The sequence below is a fragment of the Erpetoichthys calabaricus genome, chromosome 12, assembly GCF_900747795.2.
Source record: "Erpetoichthys calabaricus chromosome 12, fErpCal1.3, whole genome shotgun sequence".
Lineage (NCBI taxonomy): Eukaryota > Metazoa > Chordata > Cladistia > Polypteriformes > Polypteridae > Erpetoichthys > Erpetoichthys calabaricus.
This window is the reverse complement of record NC_041405.2, coordinates 34,895,237-34,913,503: the sequence shown is the minus strand read 5'-3', so window position 1 is coordinate 34,913,503 and position 18,267 is coordinate 34,895,237. Positions and strand designations below refer to the sequence as shown.

The 18,267-nt window shown below is 37.1% G+C and overlaps 1 protein-coding gene across 1 annotated transcript in view; it reads left to right on the top strand.

Annotated features, from left to right (window-relative positions):
- Window positions 1-429: 429 nt before the first annotated feature.
- The window catches only part of LOC114662071 (CD9 antigen-like), a 54,879-nt gene continuing 37,041 nt past the window's right edge, over window positions 430-18,267 (top strand). The window contains exons 1-2 of the mRNA XM_028815389.2: window positions 430-664; window positions 13,503-13,605. Coding sequence (XP_028671222.1) covers window positions 458-664; window positions 13,503-13,605 — 310 coding nt within the window. The 5' untranslated portion in view covers window positions 430-457. The remainder of the gene's footprint in view (window positions 665-13,502; window positions 13,606-18,267) is intronic.

The following is an 18,267-nucleotide window of genomic DNA, read 5'->3' as shown; positions in this document are numbered from 1 at the left end:
GTTAAGTTTTCGATGATATTCTAATTTAGGCTATTGAGATGCACCTATAAACAGCACTCTGAACCAGTCAAATTAAACTTGCATTATACAATAATAAACTAATTTGAACAGAATGACATCTTTATTGTGTGGGAAGATATCGCAGTCGTTTGAGCACGGGCCACACATACAACACCAGTCAGAGATTCCTATCCCATCCCAAGGACTTCAAAAGCTCATTCTGTATTTGTACGAGTTTATAACGAAGGACTCTGGTTTCCTCTCACTTTGCATGGGCGAGCAAATTAATGGTGTCAGGGACTTTAACTTGAACCTGAACGAGTGCACATCTGTTATGGATTTGGTCTTACCTACAGGGATATTTTGACTTCTTCAAGGGTTTCTCACTCATTGGACGAGAGTTTTTATGTAGTACAGAACTCTTGTTTTGCCAGAGGCGCACGCCTAACAAGTGCGCATGCGTATGGGCTGGGCTCGCCAGCTTCTGATTGTGAGTTGCTGCTGCCGCCGGTTAGCTCTGCACTTGCTGTTCGGTAGTAGTTTATTTTCATTACAGAGACAAGAAGAGCATTTGTCAGCATTCCTTTCTTATAGGATAACAATGTTGGACGGCTGCGGACAGTGCTGTAAGATCTTTCTTAGGATCTTTAATGTGGTTTTTGCTGTAAGTATGAGCTATAGAGTCACGGAAATAAGTCATGTTGTGTTTACGGAAAATGTGGTATCTATTTGTTCTATTTGCCGAGAAAAGATACCTAGTAAAATGTGGCGTTTCTAAAGACAGTGGTGTTTGTAGTTAAAATATGTCTGGATGCCTTTGCCGAGATTATTGCTATAATATACGGGGATTCCGAGCATTTGTTTGGTAGACACGATGAAATTTGCATTTTTTTATGTCACAAAACACTTCACCTTAAAGAGAATCCCTTCTTTTAATTGTATTAAAGGTAAAAGAAAATGGTTGCATAATTGGGAATTCTGTTTCCTAGTAATAGTAACAAGTGTTTGTACAGGTTTTACCTGTACATTTTCTACTGCGCACCTCTTATTCAGAGGCGTGACAGTGCGCCATCTACTGTAAATGGGAAAAACTGTTTTGTTTCTCACACTTCGTGTTAGGTTTCGTTTTTCCAAAACCTCATACTGTAGCAACTAACGAAAGTGAGAGACTTCCGACTGGAACGTAGTAACCAATAAATTGTTTTATTCAAGAAGAACGTTGAAATAATAGCCCTCCTGTAGGCAGCTGTGACGCGATGCAAGCCAAACATTTTAACCCGGTCGCTCCAGCGCTCACTTCTTGGCGTTCGCTTCTCTTAATTAGCCGCTATCTTTTTCCTTTCTGTTAATGTCCTCTCTACGCCTGTCGGATGTGTTCTTCCTTTACCTTCTTAGAGCAATTGAGAAACCCACTACATCTCTTGAATGGGAACACTCTAACCTATTAAGTTATATTTTCTTATCCCAGTTCATTTCAGAGGTGCCCACTCAGTTGGACGATTCAGCAAAGTGCCGCAGAATTTGAAGCCGTTAAATAATGTCAATTTATTTATATAGCACATTTAAAACAACATAGTAATGCTGTGGCCAAAGTGCTTTACAATAATAGAATAAAAGAAAAACAAACAACATAAAAACATAGAAATAAAATATATGAACATAAAATAAGATGCATAATAAATAGATGTAATTTTATATAATCACAAAGAGGAAACCATCAGTATTACTGAAGGTCACAGAATACAAGTGAATAGAAATGAGTCTTTAATCTTGTTTTAAACAGTTCAATTGTAGATGACTTCTTTATATAATGAGGTAAAGAGTTCAACAGGCGAGGCGCAGCAGCTGCAAAGGCCCTATCCCCCTTGGTTTTACACTTGGTATGAGGGACAACAAGAGACAACTGATCAGAAGATCTAAGCACTCTGGATGGCTGGTGTAAAACACACAGTTCAGATAAATAGGCAGGAGCAAGCCCATGTAAAGATTTAAAAACTAGCAGCAAGATTTTAAAATCAATTTGAAAACTGACAGGCAGCCAGTGTAAAGAAGCTAAAATAGGAGACACAGAGTCATACTTTCTTGCCCCAACCAGAAAGCAAGCGGCAGCATTTTGGACCAGCTGTAACCTGTGTATCAGAGATTTGTTAATCCCAGAATACGGCGAGTTGCTGTAATCGAGGCGAGAAAAAAATAAAAGCATGAGTAGCTTTCTCAAGATCCCTAGAAGATAAAAAAGGCTTGATCTTACCTAATAGACAAAGTTGGAAAAAGCAACTCTTGACTACAGAATTTACTTGTTTCTCAAAAGAGAGGTTACTATCAAAGGTAACACCAAGATTGCGGACTTGAGGTTTGGAAAAGATGGAGAAAGCCCTGAGAAGTCCAAGACCAATTTGGGCTTTAGCTGATGAACCCACTATAAGCACCTCCGTTGTATTTTGATTCAGATCAAGAAAATTATTAGCCATCCAGGATCTTAGTTCAGACAGACAATTGTGGAGTTGATTTGTTGCAGAGTTGCAGACAGGAATATATAAACCTGAGTATCATCAGCATAGCAGTGAAAAGAAATGTTAAATTTCCTAAAAATATCTCCAATAGGATAAAGGTATATAGAGAATAAAATAGGACCCAAAATGGATCCCTGAGGAACACCATATTTAAGAGGAGCAGTAGATGAAAAAGAGGAATTAAGTCACTGAAAAGTGTCTACCAGTTAGATATGACCAGAAATTAAATACGCGTTTACAAATGTCAGGTAGTTGGTACAATGTCGATGAGTTTTCAGAACTGGTTGATAGTCAACAGAAGTTGGAGCAGGTGGGGATAATCTGGAAACATAACAGTTTTTAGGAGCATATTTTGGACTGTGTTGTGAAAAACTGAAAATGATCTTTTCGTATGTTTTACCCTTAAGGTCATATTTATGCCATTCCAAATTGTCAAAGCAGCATGGCTATACTAACATTTGTACTAAATACTAGTAAATGTGAGCTTACAGGAGATTAAAAATTTAAAAACTTTTACATGCATCAGATATTTGGGGGACAGATCTCAAAATGCATTGCATAAACATAGTGAGTATGCTTTATGTAATACAGCAATCCCTTTCTCGTTTAAATTGTTGTTAGTAATATGTTATTTGATACATTTTCTTTAGACTGTGTTTGGCATAGGTGAATGGAGAGTGCCCACATTACCATGAATGTAATTAAAACGTACAAACTGTCTTGCTGATGTTTTTGACCTTATGTGAGTAAGTTGCAAGTGAGTAGGATTAATCTTAGTGTGTGTAAAGTGCAATTTAACATAATTTAATTTGTTCCTTAATTGAACCAACTATTTATGGATGTGGTGAGAGAGGACATGCAGGTGATGGGTGTAACAGAACAACATGCAGAGGACAGAAAGATATGGAAGAAGATGATCCGCTGTAGCAACCCCTAACAGGAGAAGCCAAAAGAAGAAGTATGAAAAGCTGCAAGCAATGTAGTGCAGCAAATATAGGTTTAGATACAACAGTTCTGACCAGAAACTTTGACCAGAGCCATTCATTTTTTATTGTGAGGAATATACATTAGACCTGGGTTCGATTCCCGGGTCCTCCCTGCGTGGAGTTTGCATGTTCTCCCCGTGTCTGCGTGGGTTTCCTCCCACAGTCCAAAGACATGCAGGTTAGGTGGATTGGCGATTCTAAATTGGCCCTAGTGTGTGCTTGGTGTGTGGGTGTGTTTGTGTGTGTCCTGCGGTGGGTTGGCACCCTGCCCGGGATTGGTTCCTGTCTTGTGCCCTGTGATGGCTGGGATTGGCTCCAGCAGACCCCCGTGACCCTGTGTTCGGATTCAGCGGGTTGGAAAATGGATGGATGGATGGATAACTCAAAAGTAACTAAATGCACATTTTTAATAGTTGTTCCCTTAGAGCAGGGATAGGCAAATTCGATCCTGAAGGGCCACAGTGGCTGCAGATTTTCATTCCTACCCAATTGATTAATTTGAAACCAATCCTTGCCAATCTCAGACCATATTTAATTATATAGCTTATTAATCTGCAGTGTCATTTTCTTATATTGTAGATTTTGTTCCTTTCCAAGGAAATAATCCACATAATGTGAAGCCTAAAACAGATCATTTTAAGTCTATCACATTTTTCCCTTAAGTGTTTTATTAAACAAAATAGTGCATGATGAATTCATAGTTGTAAATGGAAACAAGTAAGATGGACTGCTGTCTCCTTTGTCATTTGCATCTTATTGCTAATAAGGAGTCATTAAAAACACTGAATGCAGCTGTTTAAGAGTGAATTAAGCAATTAAGGGTGGGGTACCTTAACAAACAAGACCACTAAAATGAAACAGAAAAATGGCACTTCAGCAATGAGTGCTTCATTAGCAATAATTGTCTTCTCATTAAGAAACTGGGTTGTGACAAAAACCTGCAGCCAATGAAGCCCTGTGGGACCAATGGTGCCTTCCCCTGCCTTAGAGGGAAATACATATAGGTGTATTTGAATCAAAGTCGTTGGACATTTGACACCTTCATTACATATTTGCTGAAGGCAACTTTGAAATGACTAGCATGCTTTCCACACTGAAAATAATCAAAACTGGATCTGACTGGCAAATTACTTTATTTTAATTATAGGAATATATTTGTAGAGAAGATAAGAATATAAACATATACTACAGGTCAAAAGTTTTAGAACACTCAACATGTTTTCCAGTTTTTATTGTAATTTAGGCCGTACAAGTCCAGTGAATACCCTGAATCGGTACAAAGGTAAGCAATACACTGCCAGAGGTTTAAAAAAAAGTTATGTTACCGAAAATTAAACAACAGTGTCATTTTCAGAGTTGTACAAAAAGCCCATTTTCAGGGAACAAGTAATGGTTTAGCAATTTAGAGCCTTTCTGCAGCAAATTTAATGAAGCCTTGAAAGTTCATGCAAATAGTTTCTACAGGTGTTTAGACTTTTTTTTGATTACTTATAAATCCTTTGTCCGTGTAAAATCTGTGCAGGAATAAACCGTGTTGCTACACCCTTTAAAGCTATCATAATTATGAGAAAAAGGCAATTAATAAAGGAAGACAGGCATACCATTGTAACCCTTCAGGGTGTACATCTTTCCTTTAGAGCAATTGTATAGAAGGCCAAGGTGTCAATGAGTACAGTGCCCTTACACCATTAAAAGGAACTTGGAAACTGGAGGAAACTCTGATAGGAATAGGTGTGGCAGACCCAAAGCCACAACTGAATCCGAAGACAAGTTTCTTTGGGTCATCTTTCAATAATTTTGCAATGTTTTTCTCCAAATGTCTTTTAGTCTTTTAAACTATCAGTCCTGATATAAGTGCTAGTTAGCTGTCTTGTAGGAATCATTTTTTTTTTTTTTTTAGGTCCTTAGTTATTGATTGCAAAATTCTGTTTGATTTCTTAACTGCGTCTGAATTTCAGAATGCACTTGTCATTTCTTGCATATAACATGCACCACATTTACAACTTTGTCCCAGATTAATTTATGTTTTTAAAATTTCTCATCTCTGGACAAAGTTTTCCTTGCCAAAATTAAATTTATTAGTTTTAGTTTTAAAATAAGTGCTTTGTCAATACATTGTTAAATATGTTATGGTCACTAGATCTTAATTGGTTAGAAGATGTCTACCCCTTGAATTTAGTGGGGTTTTTTATTATTATTTTTTTTACAAAATAATACATATAGATAACCTTCTCTTGTTGGCACTTTCACATATTTTTTTAAAAAAACAAAACAGTTACTGGTTACATTTATGTTATCCCTTTATTGAGCTTCGCCTTTTGCAAGGTTATCCCAAGTATTTTTGGGTAACTAAGATTCCCACTTTATATAATAGCCTTATCTTAACTTTCTTTTTAAAAGATGTATATTGACTGTACTGTCTGCATTGGGAGAGTGTCTATAACACACTCCCAATGTCTGGCCTCTGTTTACAGTACTTTTCAGTCAAATCAAAATATCCTTGCCAACATGTGGCTTATCATCCTTTTTTCTGACTGTACATACCAGTGTACATATTCATGTAAATAGTAATGAATACAACCACAAAGAAACATAACTAATACTGTATATGAAGCTTCATAGATAAGTTATGCTTTGTGTGTGTTGTCAATTTAAAAAAAAATTGGTATAAATTTGTTTTTTTCCTTTGAATTCCACTAAAACTTTAAACACAAAGATGCTTGAATTGTGAATGTTGTTGTATATTTCTCATATCTAATGTTTGAACCTTTCCAGTAGCTTCAGAATTTTGGAAACATCAAAGAAGTACATCTCCATAAAACAATCATTAAAACACATATTAATACTCCTTAATGGGAAACGTCATGATTGATCAATCCTTTAACAGTGAAAAGTTCTCTTTTGTGTAGGAGCTTTGAAAAAATTGTAGCATGAAATTATGCTGTTGTTTTGGCCGGATGACAGCAGATTATTGGCTTCACTGGTATCTTATTATTGGGGGGGGGGGGGGGGGGGGGAGAGAACTAAGCAAACCCAAAATCTACAAGGCAGTTGGTGAGCAGATTGGCTATTTGTGGCTTGGCCCACACTAACGTGTGTAATTTTTTCCTACTTACCACTGGGCAGGAAGCAGCCTCCAAAGCGGAGGTACATGGCAAGGCACCATTCCTGGAAATTAATTGACATCGATACAGTTTATGACTTTGTTAGTTACTTTCAACATTAAAGAAGAAATCTGCAAAAATAATATAAACTATTCTTTTCCACACAGTAGGTAATTGCTTGCTTTTTGAATGGTTAGGTTCCAAGAACACCCCTTAAAAGTGAAATTCACAAATATTGGACATCCCTAACAACTCATGCACACAAAAGCTGCTTCATAAAATCAAAACATTATATATTATGTCAACTGTGGCACAGTAATTCACATTCCCCTTCACCCTGTAGGCATACTTTATAAAAGACTTACTTAATGAAACATCAAAACCCTATTTATTAAAATTTCTACTTTATATATATATATATATATATATATATATAAAAACACTCTGTACAATAAAAAAAATTGGTACAAAATAAAAATCTCACCTGTTATCTAGACTTGTCAGTAAACTAGTAACTACTCTTGGTGTGGTGCATGTCACATCTTTTCCAGGAGAAAACCTATATTTGACCAATATTTTAGAACTTTTATCTCTCCAATATTAAATAGACTGGCACACAACACAAGCAGCATTTCAGAAACAATTGCCTTTTTCTGCTCCTCAGCATAACACCTAAAACCCTAATTTTAATAACAGAACTGGAAATCTGAACTTAAAATATCTCATTCATTGTAATATGGACAGTGATAACTGGATACACCTCCACTCTGGTCAGGAACCTATTTCCCCATCCAGGCAGCTCACCCTGTATGTTAGGAAGGCAAGACTCTTTGTCCATAGCAGAGTTTCAGCTCCCCTAATAATTGGGAACTGCCACTATCACTACTTCCCATTTCCCGTACATTAATTTAAAGGTGCTTTAAAACTGTAGCCAGTTGATGATTTTTAAAATTATTCGGTGTGGGGGTAGAGAGTTGTCATGAATGAATATACAATATGTTCTTTTGAGCAACAGATGATCATGTCCCAGTTTTCGCATCAAAGACTTTAAGAAGAATGGTGTCCCTGCATGTTGGACTTGCAGAATACCTACTGTCAAAAATGTATTTCAGATAGATAATCCCAAGGGGAAATTCACATATTCCAGCAGCAGCATACTGATAAAGATAATATTAAGTTAAAGAGTGATAACAATGAAGGTATACAGACAGACAATATCTTTGTATAATGTTAACGTTTACCCCCCCCAGGTGGAATTGAAGAGTCGCATAGTGTGGGGGAGGAACGATCTCCTCAGTCTGTCAGTGGAGCAGGATAGTGACAGCAGTCTGTCGCTGAAGCTGCTCCTCTGTCTGGAAATGATACTGTTTAGTGGATGCAGTGGATTCTTCATAATTGATAGGAGTCTGCTCAGCGCCCGTCGCTCTGCCACAGATGTCAAACTTTCCAGCTCCATACCTACAATAGAGCCTGCCTTCCTCACCAGTTTGTCCAGGCATGAGGTGTCTGTCTTCTTTATGCTGCCTCCCCAGCACACCACCGCGTAGAAGAGGGCGCTCGCCACAACCGTCTGGTGGAACATCTGCAGCATCTTATTGCAGATGTTGAAGGATGCCATGTTCTTTTATTTAAAGATATTATCCACACATCCATTATTAAGCCAATTTAATCCAGTCAGTATAGCATTTTTCATAATAATGCTGCATACTTATTTGGGCTTGTGGTATTTCAAAACTGTTCTTTGTTCACCATTCTCATGTTGGTAGATTTGTAGCCAAAGCACATATCTTATACTTGTGACAAAATAACACAAAAAAAGTGTGTGCAGGTTGATGTGTTGTTTTCTTTCTTTCTTTAATTGGGTATATCTTAATGGGTTTGAGACTGGTTAGATGAACAGATGATCCATTAGTGGATTTAAACCACTTGATGAATTCTCTTCCTGATAAACTTAGTTAAAACCTACAACAGCAAATCTGTTTGATGTTTTTAGTTGGTGACTCTCTAAATTAACCTGCCATAATTGGGTATAGAGCTGTGTGTATCCAAATGGTCACAAAAATGATATATTAAAAATTTACCACAAATTTTGTAATGTGGTATGTTTTAAGATTTTTTTCACATCCTCATCCCCCATTAGTAACTTGGCATGCATTTCAGACTGGAACTGTTGGGGTAAGAGAATACAGCAAGATAGCACTTTATTTGTTCCCAGGTTGAAATGTGGCTTTTTACAGCAGCTCAATTAAAAAAAAAAAACAAAACAAAAAACCTATTTTATTATGACAAACAACATCCCCTTCTCAAATGCACACAAGAATTACTAAAAAAAACCTCCACACAACCTTCTTTCTTGGCCAGAGATAAAAACAGCTGTTGCATTCACTGTGAAGCGTATTGCCATTGGTATAAAGGAGCCCCAGTAGCATTTATTTACACCCACCTGCTGAATAGTACTTAATGCTGGTATATGGTGGAGAAAGGATGTGCAGCACCGTTCATAATGTCATTCAGTTTTGCTTTCATTTTTTCCTTCATTGCTACCTCCAGTGGGTCAAGAATGTGTCCCATAACCAAACATTCCTTTTTTTTTTTTAATTGTTGATTCAGTGGGCCTCTTTTGAAGCGATGGTATAGGCCAAATACGACTGTGCTGGAAAGTCATCATTCAGTCGCAAAATTTGACATGTGTAATGATTTTCAGTCATGTAAACTGACACGGTTCGGCCATGATACCAGCAACAGCAGTACTGTGAATTCTGATATACCCAATGCTTAGAAGTCACATAAAGCGACATCAGCTTTAGTGACAAACTGAACAGTTGACAAAGGATACCACAGTGTTGGTCAGCACAGGCCTTAAGAACTGAAGAACTGACTCTATCTGATCCTGCAGGTTTTCCTGTGTTTAGCCTCCTCCATAGTCTCCTCACTTGGTTATCAGTTATGGACAGCCCATACTGGCGATCAGAGGCAGACTTGTGGTAATCATTTTAATGTAGTACTGATGGTGTTAGAGGATTAGTCCTTGGAAGAATGTGATGAAAGATCTATTAAACCGGTTCCCTTCTAGTTCTTGAGTCTAGTAATTATGTCTGTTCTTTCATGTTGTTTGTTCTGAGTGAGTTTTTCTATTTTAGCTACTCCTTCAGTCATTTTTTTCTTCAACACTCACTGCACCCATTAAGAGCTTCTTTGTCACCAGATCAGAGTGCTCTTTTCTTCTTGTTTCAGTTTGTTTTTTTTTTTTTTTTCCAATGTCTTTAGTAATTCAGAGCTTGTTGTTTGGAAAGCAGCAATTTTTAGGGTTCAGTAGTGTTGACACAGAAGTTAATATAGTCTGTGTTGCAGTGGCCGAATCCCTCAGTATCATTACAATATGACTCGCATATCATTTCCAAGTCAGTCCTTTGGAAGCAGTCATTCAAAGCCATTTTGACTTCCATGCTCCAATTATTCACTATCTTAGTGGTAACAGGTTGCCATCTAAGAACAGCGTAGTAGGTGGGACTAATACAAATAAGATCGTGGTTAGATCTTCACAAAGATAATATACATGCTTACACTTAAAGGCATCTTTAACATATGAAAAAATGGAAGTTAGTCACCGTTCTTTCCAAAGTCATATGGTTGAAGTCACTACAAATTATAAATGAGTCAGAATGGTTTTGTTATTTGAGTGTTGGTAACGGAGTTAAATCATTTCTGTTATTGAGACGCTATTTGCAGAGGGATGAATATAGACATTAATAGGGATGATGTAACACATTTCTGTGGGCAAATAACAGGGTTAAATTCTGAATTCTGAATTACAAATTTTTGTTTTAACTGTAATATGTTCCCTTTTACTCCGTTTCTCAATAACACAGATGACTAGAGTCCCTCCTGTCTTTTTACACCTTGCAGTGGGTGGTTCTCTATCTGCTTAAATAAGAACAAATCCATTAACATTAAAACGGTGCCAGGAAGTATTACTGGTAATAAAAAAGTACTGAGGTCCAAAAGCTGGTATCAATACCAAAGTCGAAAATTTAGTACCGATCCAACATTTGTGTCATGTACAGTGTCGGGTTTAAGCCAGATCTCTGCAATACATAAAAATCACACCTATTTAAATATTGTGCATTTCTTAACTTGATAAAGCAAGAAAATCCTGGTTCTGTCTCAAGGCTACTTTTGTCCCTCTATGAATTAGTTAAGAAATAGAACAGAATAGAATGTGCATGACTTCAGTGGTCTGTCCAGCCATCCGTACATTTTCAACTGACTAATCCAAGGGATCCACGCTCGTACACATCCACGCTTTGTCATATGTGGCTTATTTTGAGTTCTCAGACAATCTAACCTGCATGTCTTTTGGATGTTGGAGAAAACTGGACTATCTAGGGAACCTCCATGGGCAAGACCATCTATAGCTGTAGCAATTAAAAACAGAAAAGTTAAAACTGTTTTGGATACCTCTGTGGCAATTCTGCAATTATGATGAAATTAACTGCTCCCCATACATTCACTCAAAATAATTTTTCAACCACTCTTCATTTTTCAATTTGGCTAGATTTTCATGTGGCCCATTTTGTAATGCTTTGAAGCGTAAAGCAGATTTTCTTTTTTTGTGATACAATGTATAGTACATGAACAGAAATGCACAGATGCGCCTTTAGCAATACTCATAAAACAGAATACTTAATTGCTGAAAATGATAGAAATGTGAAACAATGAATCATTTTAAAAGTGTATGGAAGTAAATGGAATGCAGTTTACAGTTAGGAACAATTAATGCTGTCAAGATCAGACTAGTTTAGTGGCTAATTCTAGATTAGTAAACATTTTTAAGCAGTAACAATGTCTGATCACTTCCGTGAGACACCTTGAAAAGAACAGAACAATGTGTTTTATAGAAATTCTAAAATATTGAATTTTAATATGTCAGAAATATTAATATACAGTAATCCCTCCTCCATCACGGGGGTTGCGTTCCAGAGCCACCCGCGAAATAAGAAAATCCGCGAAGTAGAAACCATATGTTTATATGGTTATTTTTTATATTGTCATGCTTGGGTCACAGATTTGCGCAGAAACACAGGAGGTTGTAGAGAGACAGGAACGTTATTCAAACACTGCAAACAAACATTTGTCTCTTTTTCAAAAGTTTAAACTGTGCTCCATGACAAGACAGAGATGACAGTTCAGTCTCACAATTAAAAGAATGCAAACATATCTTCCTCTTCAAAGGAGCAAACAAATCAATAGGGCTGTTTGGCTTTTAAGTATGCGAAGCACCACGGCACAAAGCTGTTGAAGGCGGCAGCTCACACCCCCTCCGTCAGGAGCAGAGAGAGAGAGAGAGAGACGGATAAAAAAAATCAATACGTGCCCTTCGTGCTTTTTAGTATGCGAAGCACTGTGCAGCATGTCGTTTCAGGCAGCAGCTGCACAAAAGATAGCAACGTGAAGATAATCTTTCAGCATTTTTAGACGAGCGTCCGTATCGTCTAGGTGTGTGAACAGCCCCCCTGCTCAATCCCCCTACGTCAGGATCAGAGGAAGTCAGCGCAAGAGACAGAGAAAAGTAAGCTGGGTAGCTTCTCAGCCATCTGCCAATAGCGTCCCTTGTATGAAATCAACTGGGCAAACCAACTGAGGAAGCATGTACCAGAAATTAAAAGACCCATTGTCTGCAGAAACCCGCGAAGCAGCGAAAAATCCGCGATATATATTTAAATATGCTTACATATAAAATCCGCGATGGAGTGAAGCCGCGAAAGGCGAAGCGCGATATAGCGAGGGATTACTGTATACTTTTTAAACTGAGTTTTTGATCCCCCATACTCACACACACTTTCACTGCCCCCACAAAGAGTCTGAAATCTTACTTTGTGCTAAATTTAAGGGGGGAGTCCCCTTCAAAAATAAATTTCAAGACCGGACGCAGTAAGCTAGCGTGAAGAATGTATGGAATTTGATTGAAATGGATGTACCACACAGGCATACTTAATGACCCTGTAAAACTCTTGTGTGTGAAGGAATACATTCAATCCATTCATTCATGTTCTGAACTTGATCTCTTCCTTCAACATTTCAATAGAGTTAGATAATATTCTGCACACACTGGTTTAAGATGGAGATCATCCTTGAATGGAAAGGGTCTCAGTACTTTGTAGAAGACACGCTTACACATTGAGTTAGTATAGAGTGACCAGTTATTTTGAGAAATAAAGCACCCAGCCAGAAAGCAACCAAGGGTGATTCTGATCCGCACGCACACACGCAAGAATTTCACTGTACTTTGTACCCAAATGTTCTAAAAGGCTGTACCATTGTGCCACCCTTAATCGTTAACTGTTTAAAATTCCTAATTCTTTTGAGAGGGGGAAATAAGAATTTTCACTGATTATGTAAATTGCTAATTTTGGTATGTTTAAAATTGTTTGAGTGCCCTGTTCCCTGTATCTCAAGAAAAAATTTATTTTCTTGGCAGGGCTAGGATTACTTGACTGTGAATAAGAATACATGGAAAAATATGTTCTGACACGTACTAGGATAACACATTTCTTACAGAATTGACAATGAAATGGTTGCATTTTTTTTCTAAACCACTATCATGGAGTGGTTTCATGTGGGTATTAGTGTATCTAGAAATTCAGTTAAAATTCAAGCTTTATCTACCAAAATATGTGTTTAAAGTCAAAGTCTGTTCCAGAAGCAAGGCAGGCTCTCCACAAACTTTAACTTAACCAAGGAATATTAACAGTTGAAAGTCAAGACTTCTAACTATTATACTTAGAGATTTATATTAGTTCAAGAAAGTATTTTAAATAAAGATTTTTTTCTGTAGTAGTAATAGTACATTTTTCATACCAGAAAAATTAAGAACATTTTTACCTTCTTTATCATTACAGTTTGCCGGCTTGGCTGTTATGAGTCTGGGCCTATGGTTAAGGTTTGGACCCAGTACTCATGACATCTTTAATATTGATATTGAAACGTCACAGTTCAAGATTGGTAAGTGTTGTTTATTTTCCTCTGTATAATTACCGTTCACCAATAATCAAGCTTGATTGCAGCTATTTTAATTAGTTTTGTCAGCAATATGGTGAATTTACTTTCCTTTGTTTATATTGTTTCCCTTTCATTGGTTTATTTTCATAACTTTAAATAACTTAAAAGCTGTTCATTGTTTACTTATTTAAAATGAAGATGTTTGTTTTCATTTTGGTTATTGCTCTTGTTAAACACTTATTCATCATAGAAAAATAATTTATTTGAAATTGTTGGCCATGTTCATTGAAATGTGTTCAGCACTTGTGTTATTTATGAGACAGGTTTTTCACAAATTCATTTTCATGTTGTTTTGGTTATTATAGTTTAAAGTTTCAGGCTCGGGAATTTTTCATGCTTTAAGCTTTATCTGTCAACAGAGATTCTTCACTATCAACAAGTTCACTGCTGATGTATACATATCTGCATTATTTATTTTATTTTAAGAAACAAGTAAGGGAATTAGTAAATACTGTGCTTGTAATTAGACAGATTTTTCAGACTGTATGAAAATATTTAAGTGTGTTTGTAGTCTTCTGCCATCTTGACTCCTTCAAAACACAATGACATTGAGGTCTGAAACTGTTGATTATATTACTGATTTTGTCTTAATGTTGCATCATTGTTAGGCTGGGTATCAGCACTGATGTCCCGATTCGATTCTGATTCACAATGCATAGATTCGATTCAATTTCAATTTTATCTTGACTGAATTAGTGTGCGCCGATATATATGAAGTGGTGGCTTTTTTAGATATTACTTAGCCATGCATAGAGCAACAGTTTATTTGAATATGTGTCTACATATTGACATCATAACATATACAGTAAGAAGAAATACTTTATTAGTAATGAGCAGTTAACATCATTATTTTGAAGATTTGGAACAAAATATCATAAAACATCTGTATCATCTTGTGAATAATATTATAAAGCTATCAAATATTTGCTTCTTGAATAATACATTTTATTCAGTAACCTGTTTGTGTGCTATGAATCTCTGTGTAGACGTCTTCAAATAAACTGTTAGTCAAATTTATTCCCCTAGTGGACATTTAAAATAATCTTGAATTAGTGAAAATTAAAGATACAGCGGGAAGACTTGTATTTCTATAATTCTACAAGTTGCACATATCTTCACTTGCTCGCCTGTGGCAATCACATTAATCAGTCTCGAAAATGTGTCCTGACAGTACTTGGATAAAAAGGAAGCAGGATCTGGAGCTGATGCTAGTTGACAGTGACATTAAATGAATGGAAAATTAAAGAAAAAGAACCATCCATTGTAACTGATAACGGTGCTATTATAGAGCTACTTCAATTCGGCTGCTTTGAGTACATGCTTACTTTTGTATCGCAGGCTGCTCTGAAAATTCCAACAATTGGATGCATACAAATGTAAAGGTGCTTTGATGGGTGAGGCATGTGAGCAAGTCTATCATTTTGCGAATCTTGAGATGAAATACACGACTGATAAGGTCGTGGCGATCGTGAGGTTTTTGACGTGGAAGGAGAATTTCAGTGATGTCAGGCCATTTAGGATTGCAAGTAAATGTGATGAATAAGTCAGGGCGGCCATAATGACGTACGTATGTCATTGCGTCTTGTGTACGCTCGTGCATATAGCGAGGTCCTCCAGTGAAGGAAGATGGTAATATCACAGCTTGACCAAGTTCTATTAAATCAGTGTCATTTTTGTCAATAGCATCTTTTAAGTGAAAGTAATTTTCAGCTCGTAGATTTTTCTGATTTAGTCTGATATAATTTAGTCTTTCAGATTCAATTTTTGCGTACATATCAACTAAAAACTGATTTAATAAAGTTCGGAAGAAAAGGATAGTATTATCATGATGTTGTTTGATCATAAGCCGGTATGAATAGAAGTTTGCTGCAGAGACGGTTTTGTTCATAGGTAACTTACTGGTAGCATGAACTTGAGGTATAGACACAGAATAGCCGTCTTCACCATAGCAGAACATGAGAGGATATTGAAGTGCATCATAGGATCTGCGGGTTTCCTTAATGTGTTGTAGTTTATTGTCTCTGGTTTTCAAGACAATATCTCTATTGTTGAACGTTTGCCCAACGATGACAACACCAACTTGATGAACTGTGGGTTTATTAAATCTGCCTTTGTGTGCATGTAATGTTTTTTTGTCTGCGCGAATGACAACTTTGAAGTCTTTGTTATCATCTGAAATACTGTCCATTGTGGAGTGGAAGTCCTGGATGTAAGTGTTACAGTCATGGAGCATTTTTTGTAATTGCTTGACCAGGGGTATGTTAAGTCCAGAAAAATTAGCACAGCGGATTTGTGCTTCCTTTTCATCGTCCCCGACGAAATAAATTTGCAAAAATTTGTGTTCCTCACTCGGCATAGGTAAAAAGACTGCCAATCAAGTGATACACTTGTCCCTGAACTTTAAATGAAGGCATAAAATTTCCCTCAACGATTTGTTTAGCCCCAAATGACATCATTTGAAATGCGCTGTTGTACTTTCGAATATTGTTCAAGCAATGCTCACTTTGAGGATGTTCGCCATTTAATAGGCCCTCAAGGAGGTCAGGAAGCTTACATAAAGAGTGAGAGAGACTTTACCACCGTTACAGCACAAACCAGGAGACTCGCATTTCCACTTCTGAGCTTGATAATAGTCACAGTGAACATCCATGGATCCAATGTGTACTGTTTTGTCAGACTCATAATGTATGTTTGGGTCGTACGCAAATCCACAATTGGCTTTTTTGAGCCAAACCTGTTGTTTTCGTATGAGCCGCTTTTCATTATTGGGATCGTATCTAGAAACAGAAGCTCTGTTAACTTGTGGATTTGCCTCCGTGTATTTAGCGACAGCGTCTCTATGAACTTGTGGATTCGCTTGCGAGTATTTAGCGACAGCGTCCCTATTAACTTGTGGATGTGCTTGCGAGTATTTAGCGACAGCGTCCCTATTAACTTGTGGATGTGCTTGCGAGTATTTAGCGACAGCGTCCCTATTAACTTGTGGATGTGCTTGCGAGTATTTAGCAACAGCGTCCCTATGAACTTGTGGATTTGCTTCTGAGTATTTAGCCACAGCGTGTTTATTAACTTGTGGATTTTTCTGCGAGTATTTGGCGGCAGCTGCACGAAGTTGCTTCCGTCTAGCTGCATCAGAAAATCTACCACAACGTCTGATGCGCCTCCTTTTTACTGTGTTCTCACAGCTTGGATTGCTGCTGTCATAATCGGCTCGAGCTGGATTTGTGTTGAACTGACATTCGGTATGTGTCAATCAATATAAGCATACAACTGGCTTCATCAATAACTTCGCATCCATCTTTTGAGAGTTGAAATATTCATAAACATCAAAGTTTCCACTACTCAAATCGTTACCTGTGAATGTAAGATGTTTAAGAGGCATTGACGGTTCTCCAAAGGTTTAAAATATTTTGCCATTTTGGTACACTTGAAAGTGACAACCAAACAATTCAGCGGCAGCCATCAACTCACATGCAGGCAGTCAATTACGTGGGAGGCGTGCTGATTTACGCAGCAGCCGCACGTATGAATATGCTAAGCACAGTCCTTCACCCGCAAATATTTACCTTATATGGGCAGGCACTCAATCACGTGGGAGGTGTGATGATGCAAGACGCAAGACGCAACCGCCTCACACGGTGACCGAGCTGCCCGCTTTGGCCGTATACAGTATATGAAAGTAGATTCCAGTTATGACCGTTACGCATAGAATTTCGAAATGAAACCTGCCTAACTTTTGTAAGTAAGCTGTAAGGAATGAGCCTGCCAAATTTCAGCCTTCCACCTACGCGGGAAGTTGGACAATTAGTGATGAGTGAGTCAGTCAGTGAGTGAGGACTTTGCCTTTTATTAGTATATATGTGTATATATATATATATATATATATATATATATATATATATATATATATATGAAAGGTAGGGCTGTCATATTGAAAATCTCCATTTGAATGTAATTCCAATTTATTTGAACACATCTTAATTAAAAGGAAAAGCTGAAATTTGATTTTAAAACCCTGATGACAAATCAAGTTCTCACTGTCTGTCTGCCTTTCTATCCATCCATCCATAAGAACAGTTGTTTGTCTTACCCATGATGATTTTTGGCAAGTTACCCAAATGGGCTATGCAAAGCTGGAGTATTTTTCTAATCTGTTTTTGCACTTCTTTTTTTCTGTGATCAGCCTTTTTTAATGTTTACTAGTTAGCTTGTTATCTTCATTGGTAAAACTTTAGCCAGACACTTTAATAATGTAGTTTGGGACTGGTAGCCCTGTTCCATTGCTCCGCACTTTAATCTAAAAGTGTACTCTAAAATAGCTTTTCAAAATGTTTCTCCTGTGCCCTAAAAGTATATTTTTGCCTCTGATTCTGATCTGATTTACTTATAAACTTGAGATCCCTAACTATTGTTTAATTTTAAGACCTTTTTATTAATGTCTTCTTATTTTCCTTTTATCACAGCCGTTTAAAATACACAACTTTAAAGAGGCTCATCAGCGTTAGACAACACACTGTGTCCCACAATTAGTCATCATCATACGTGGCTGCTAGTTTGATGCATAATGCCTAAACTAATAAGGTATAATTAGAAAGTTTCAGTTTA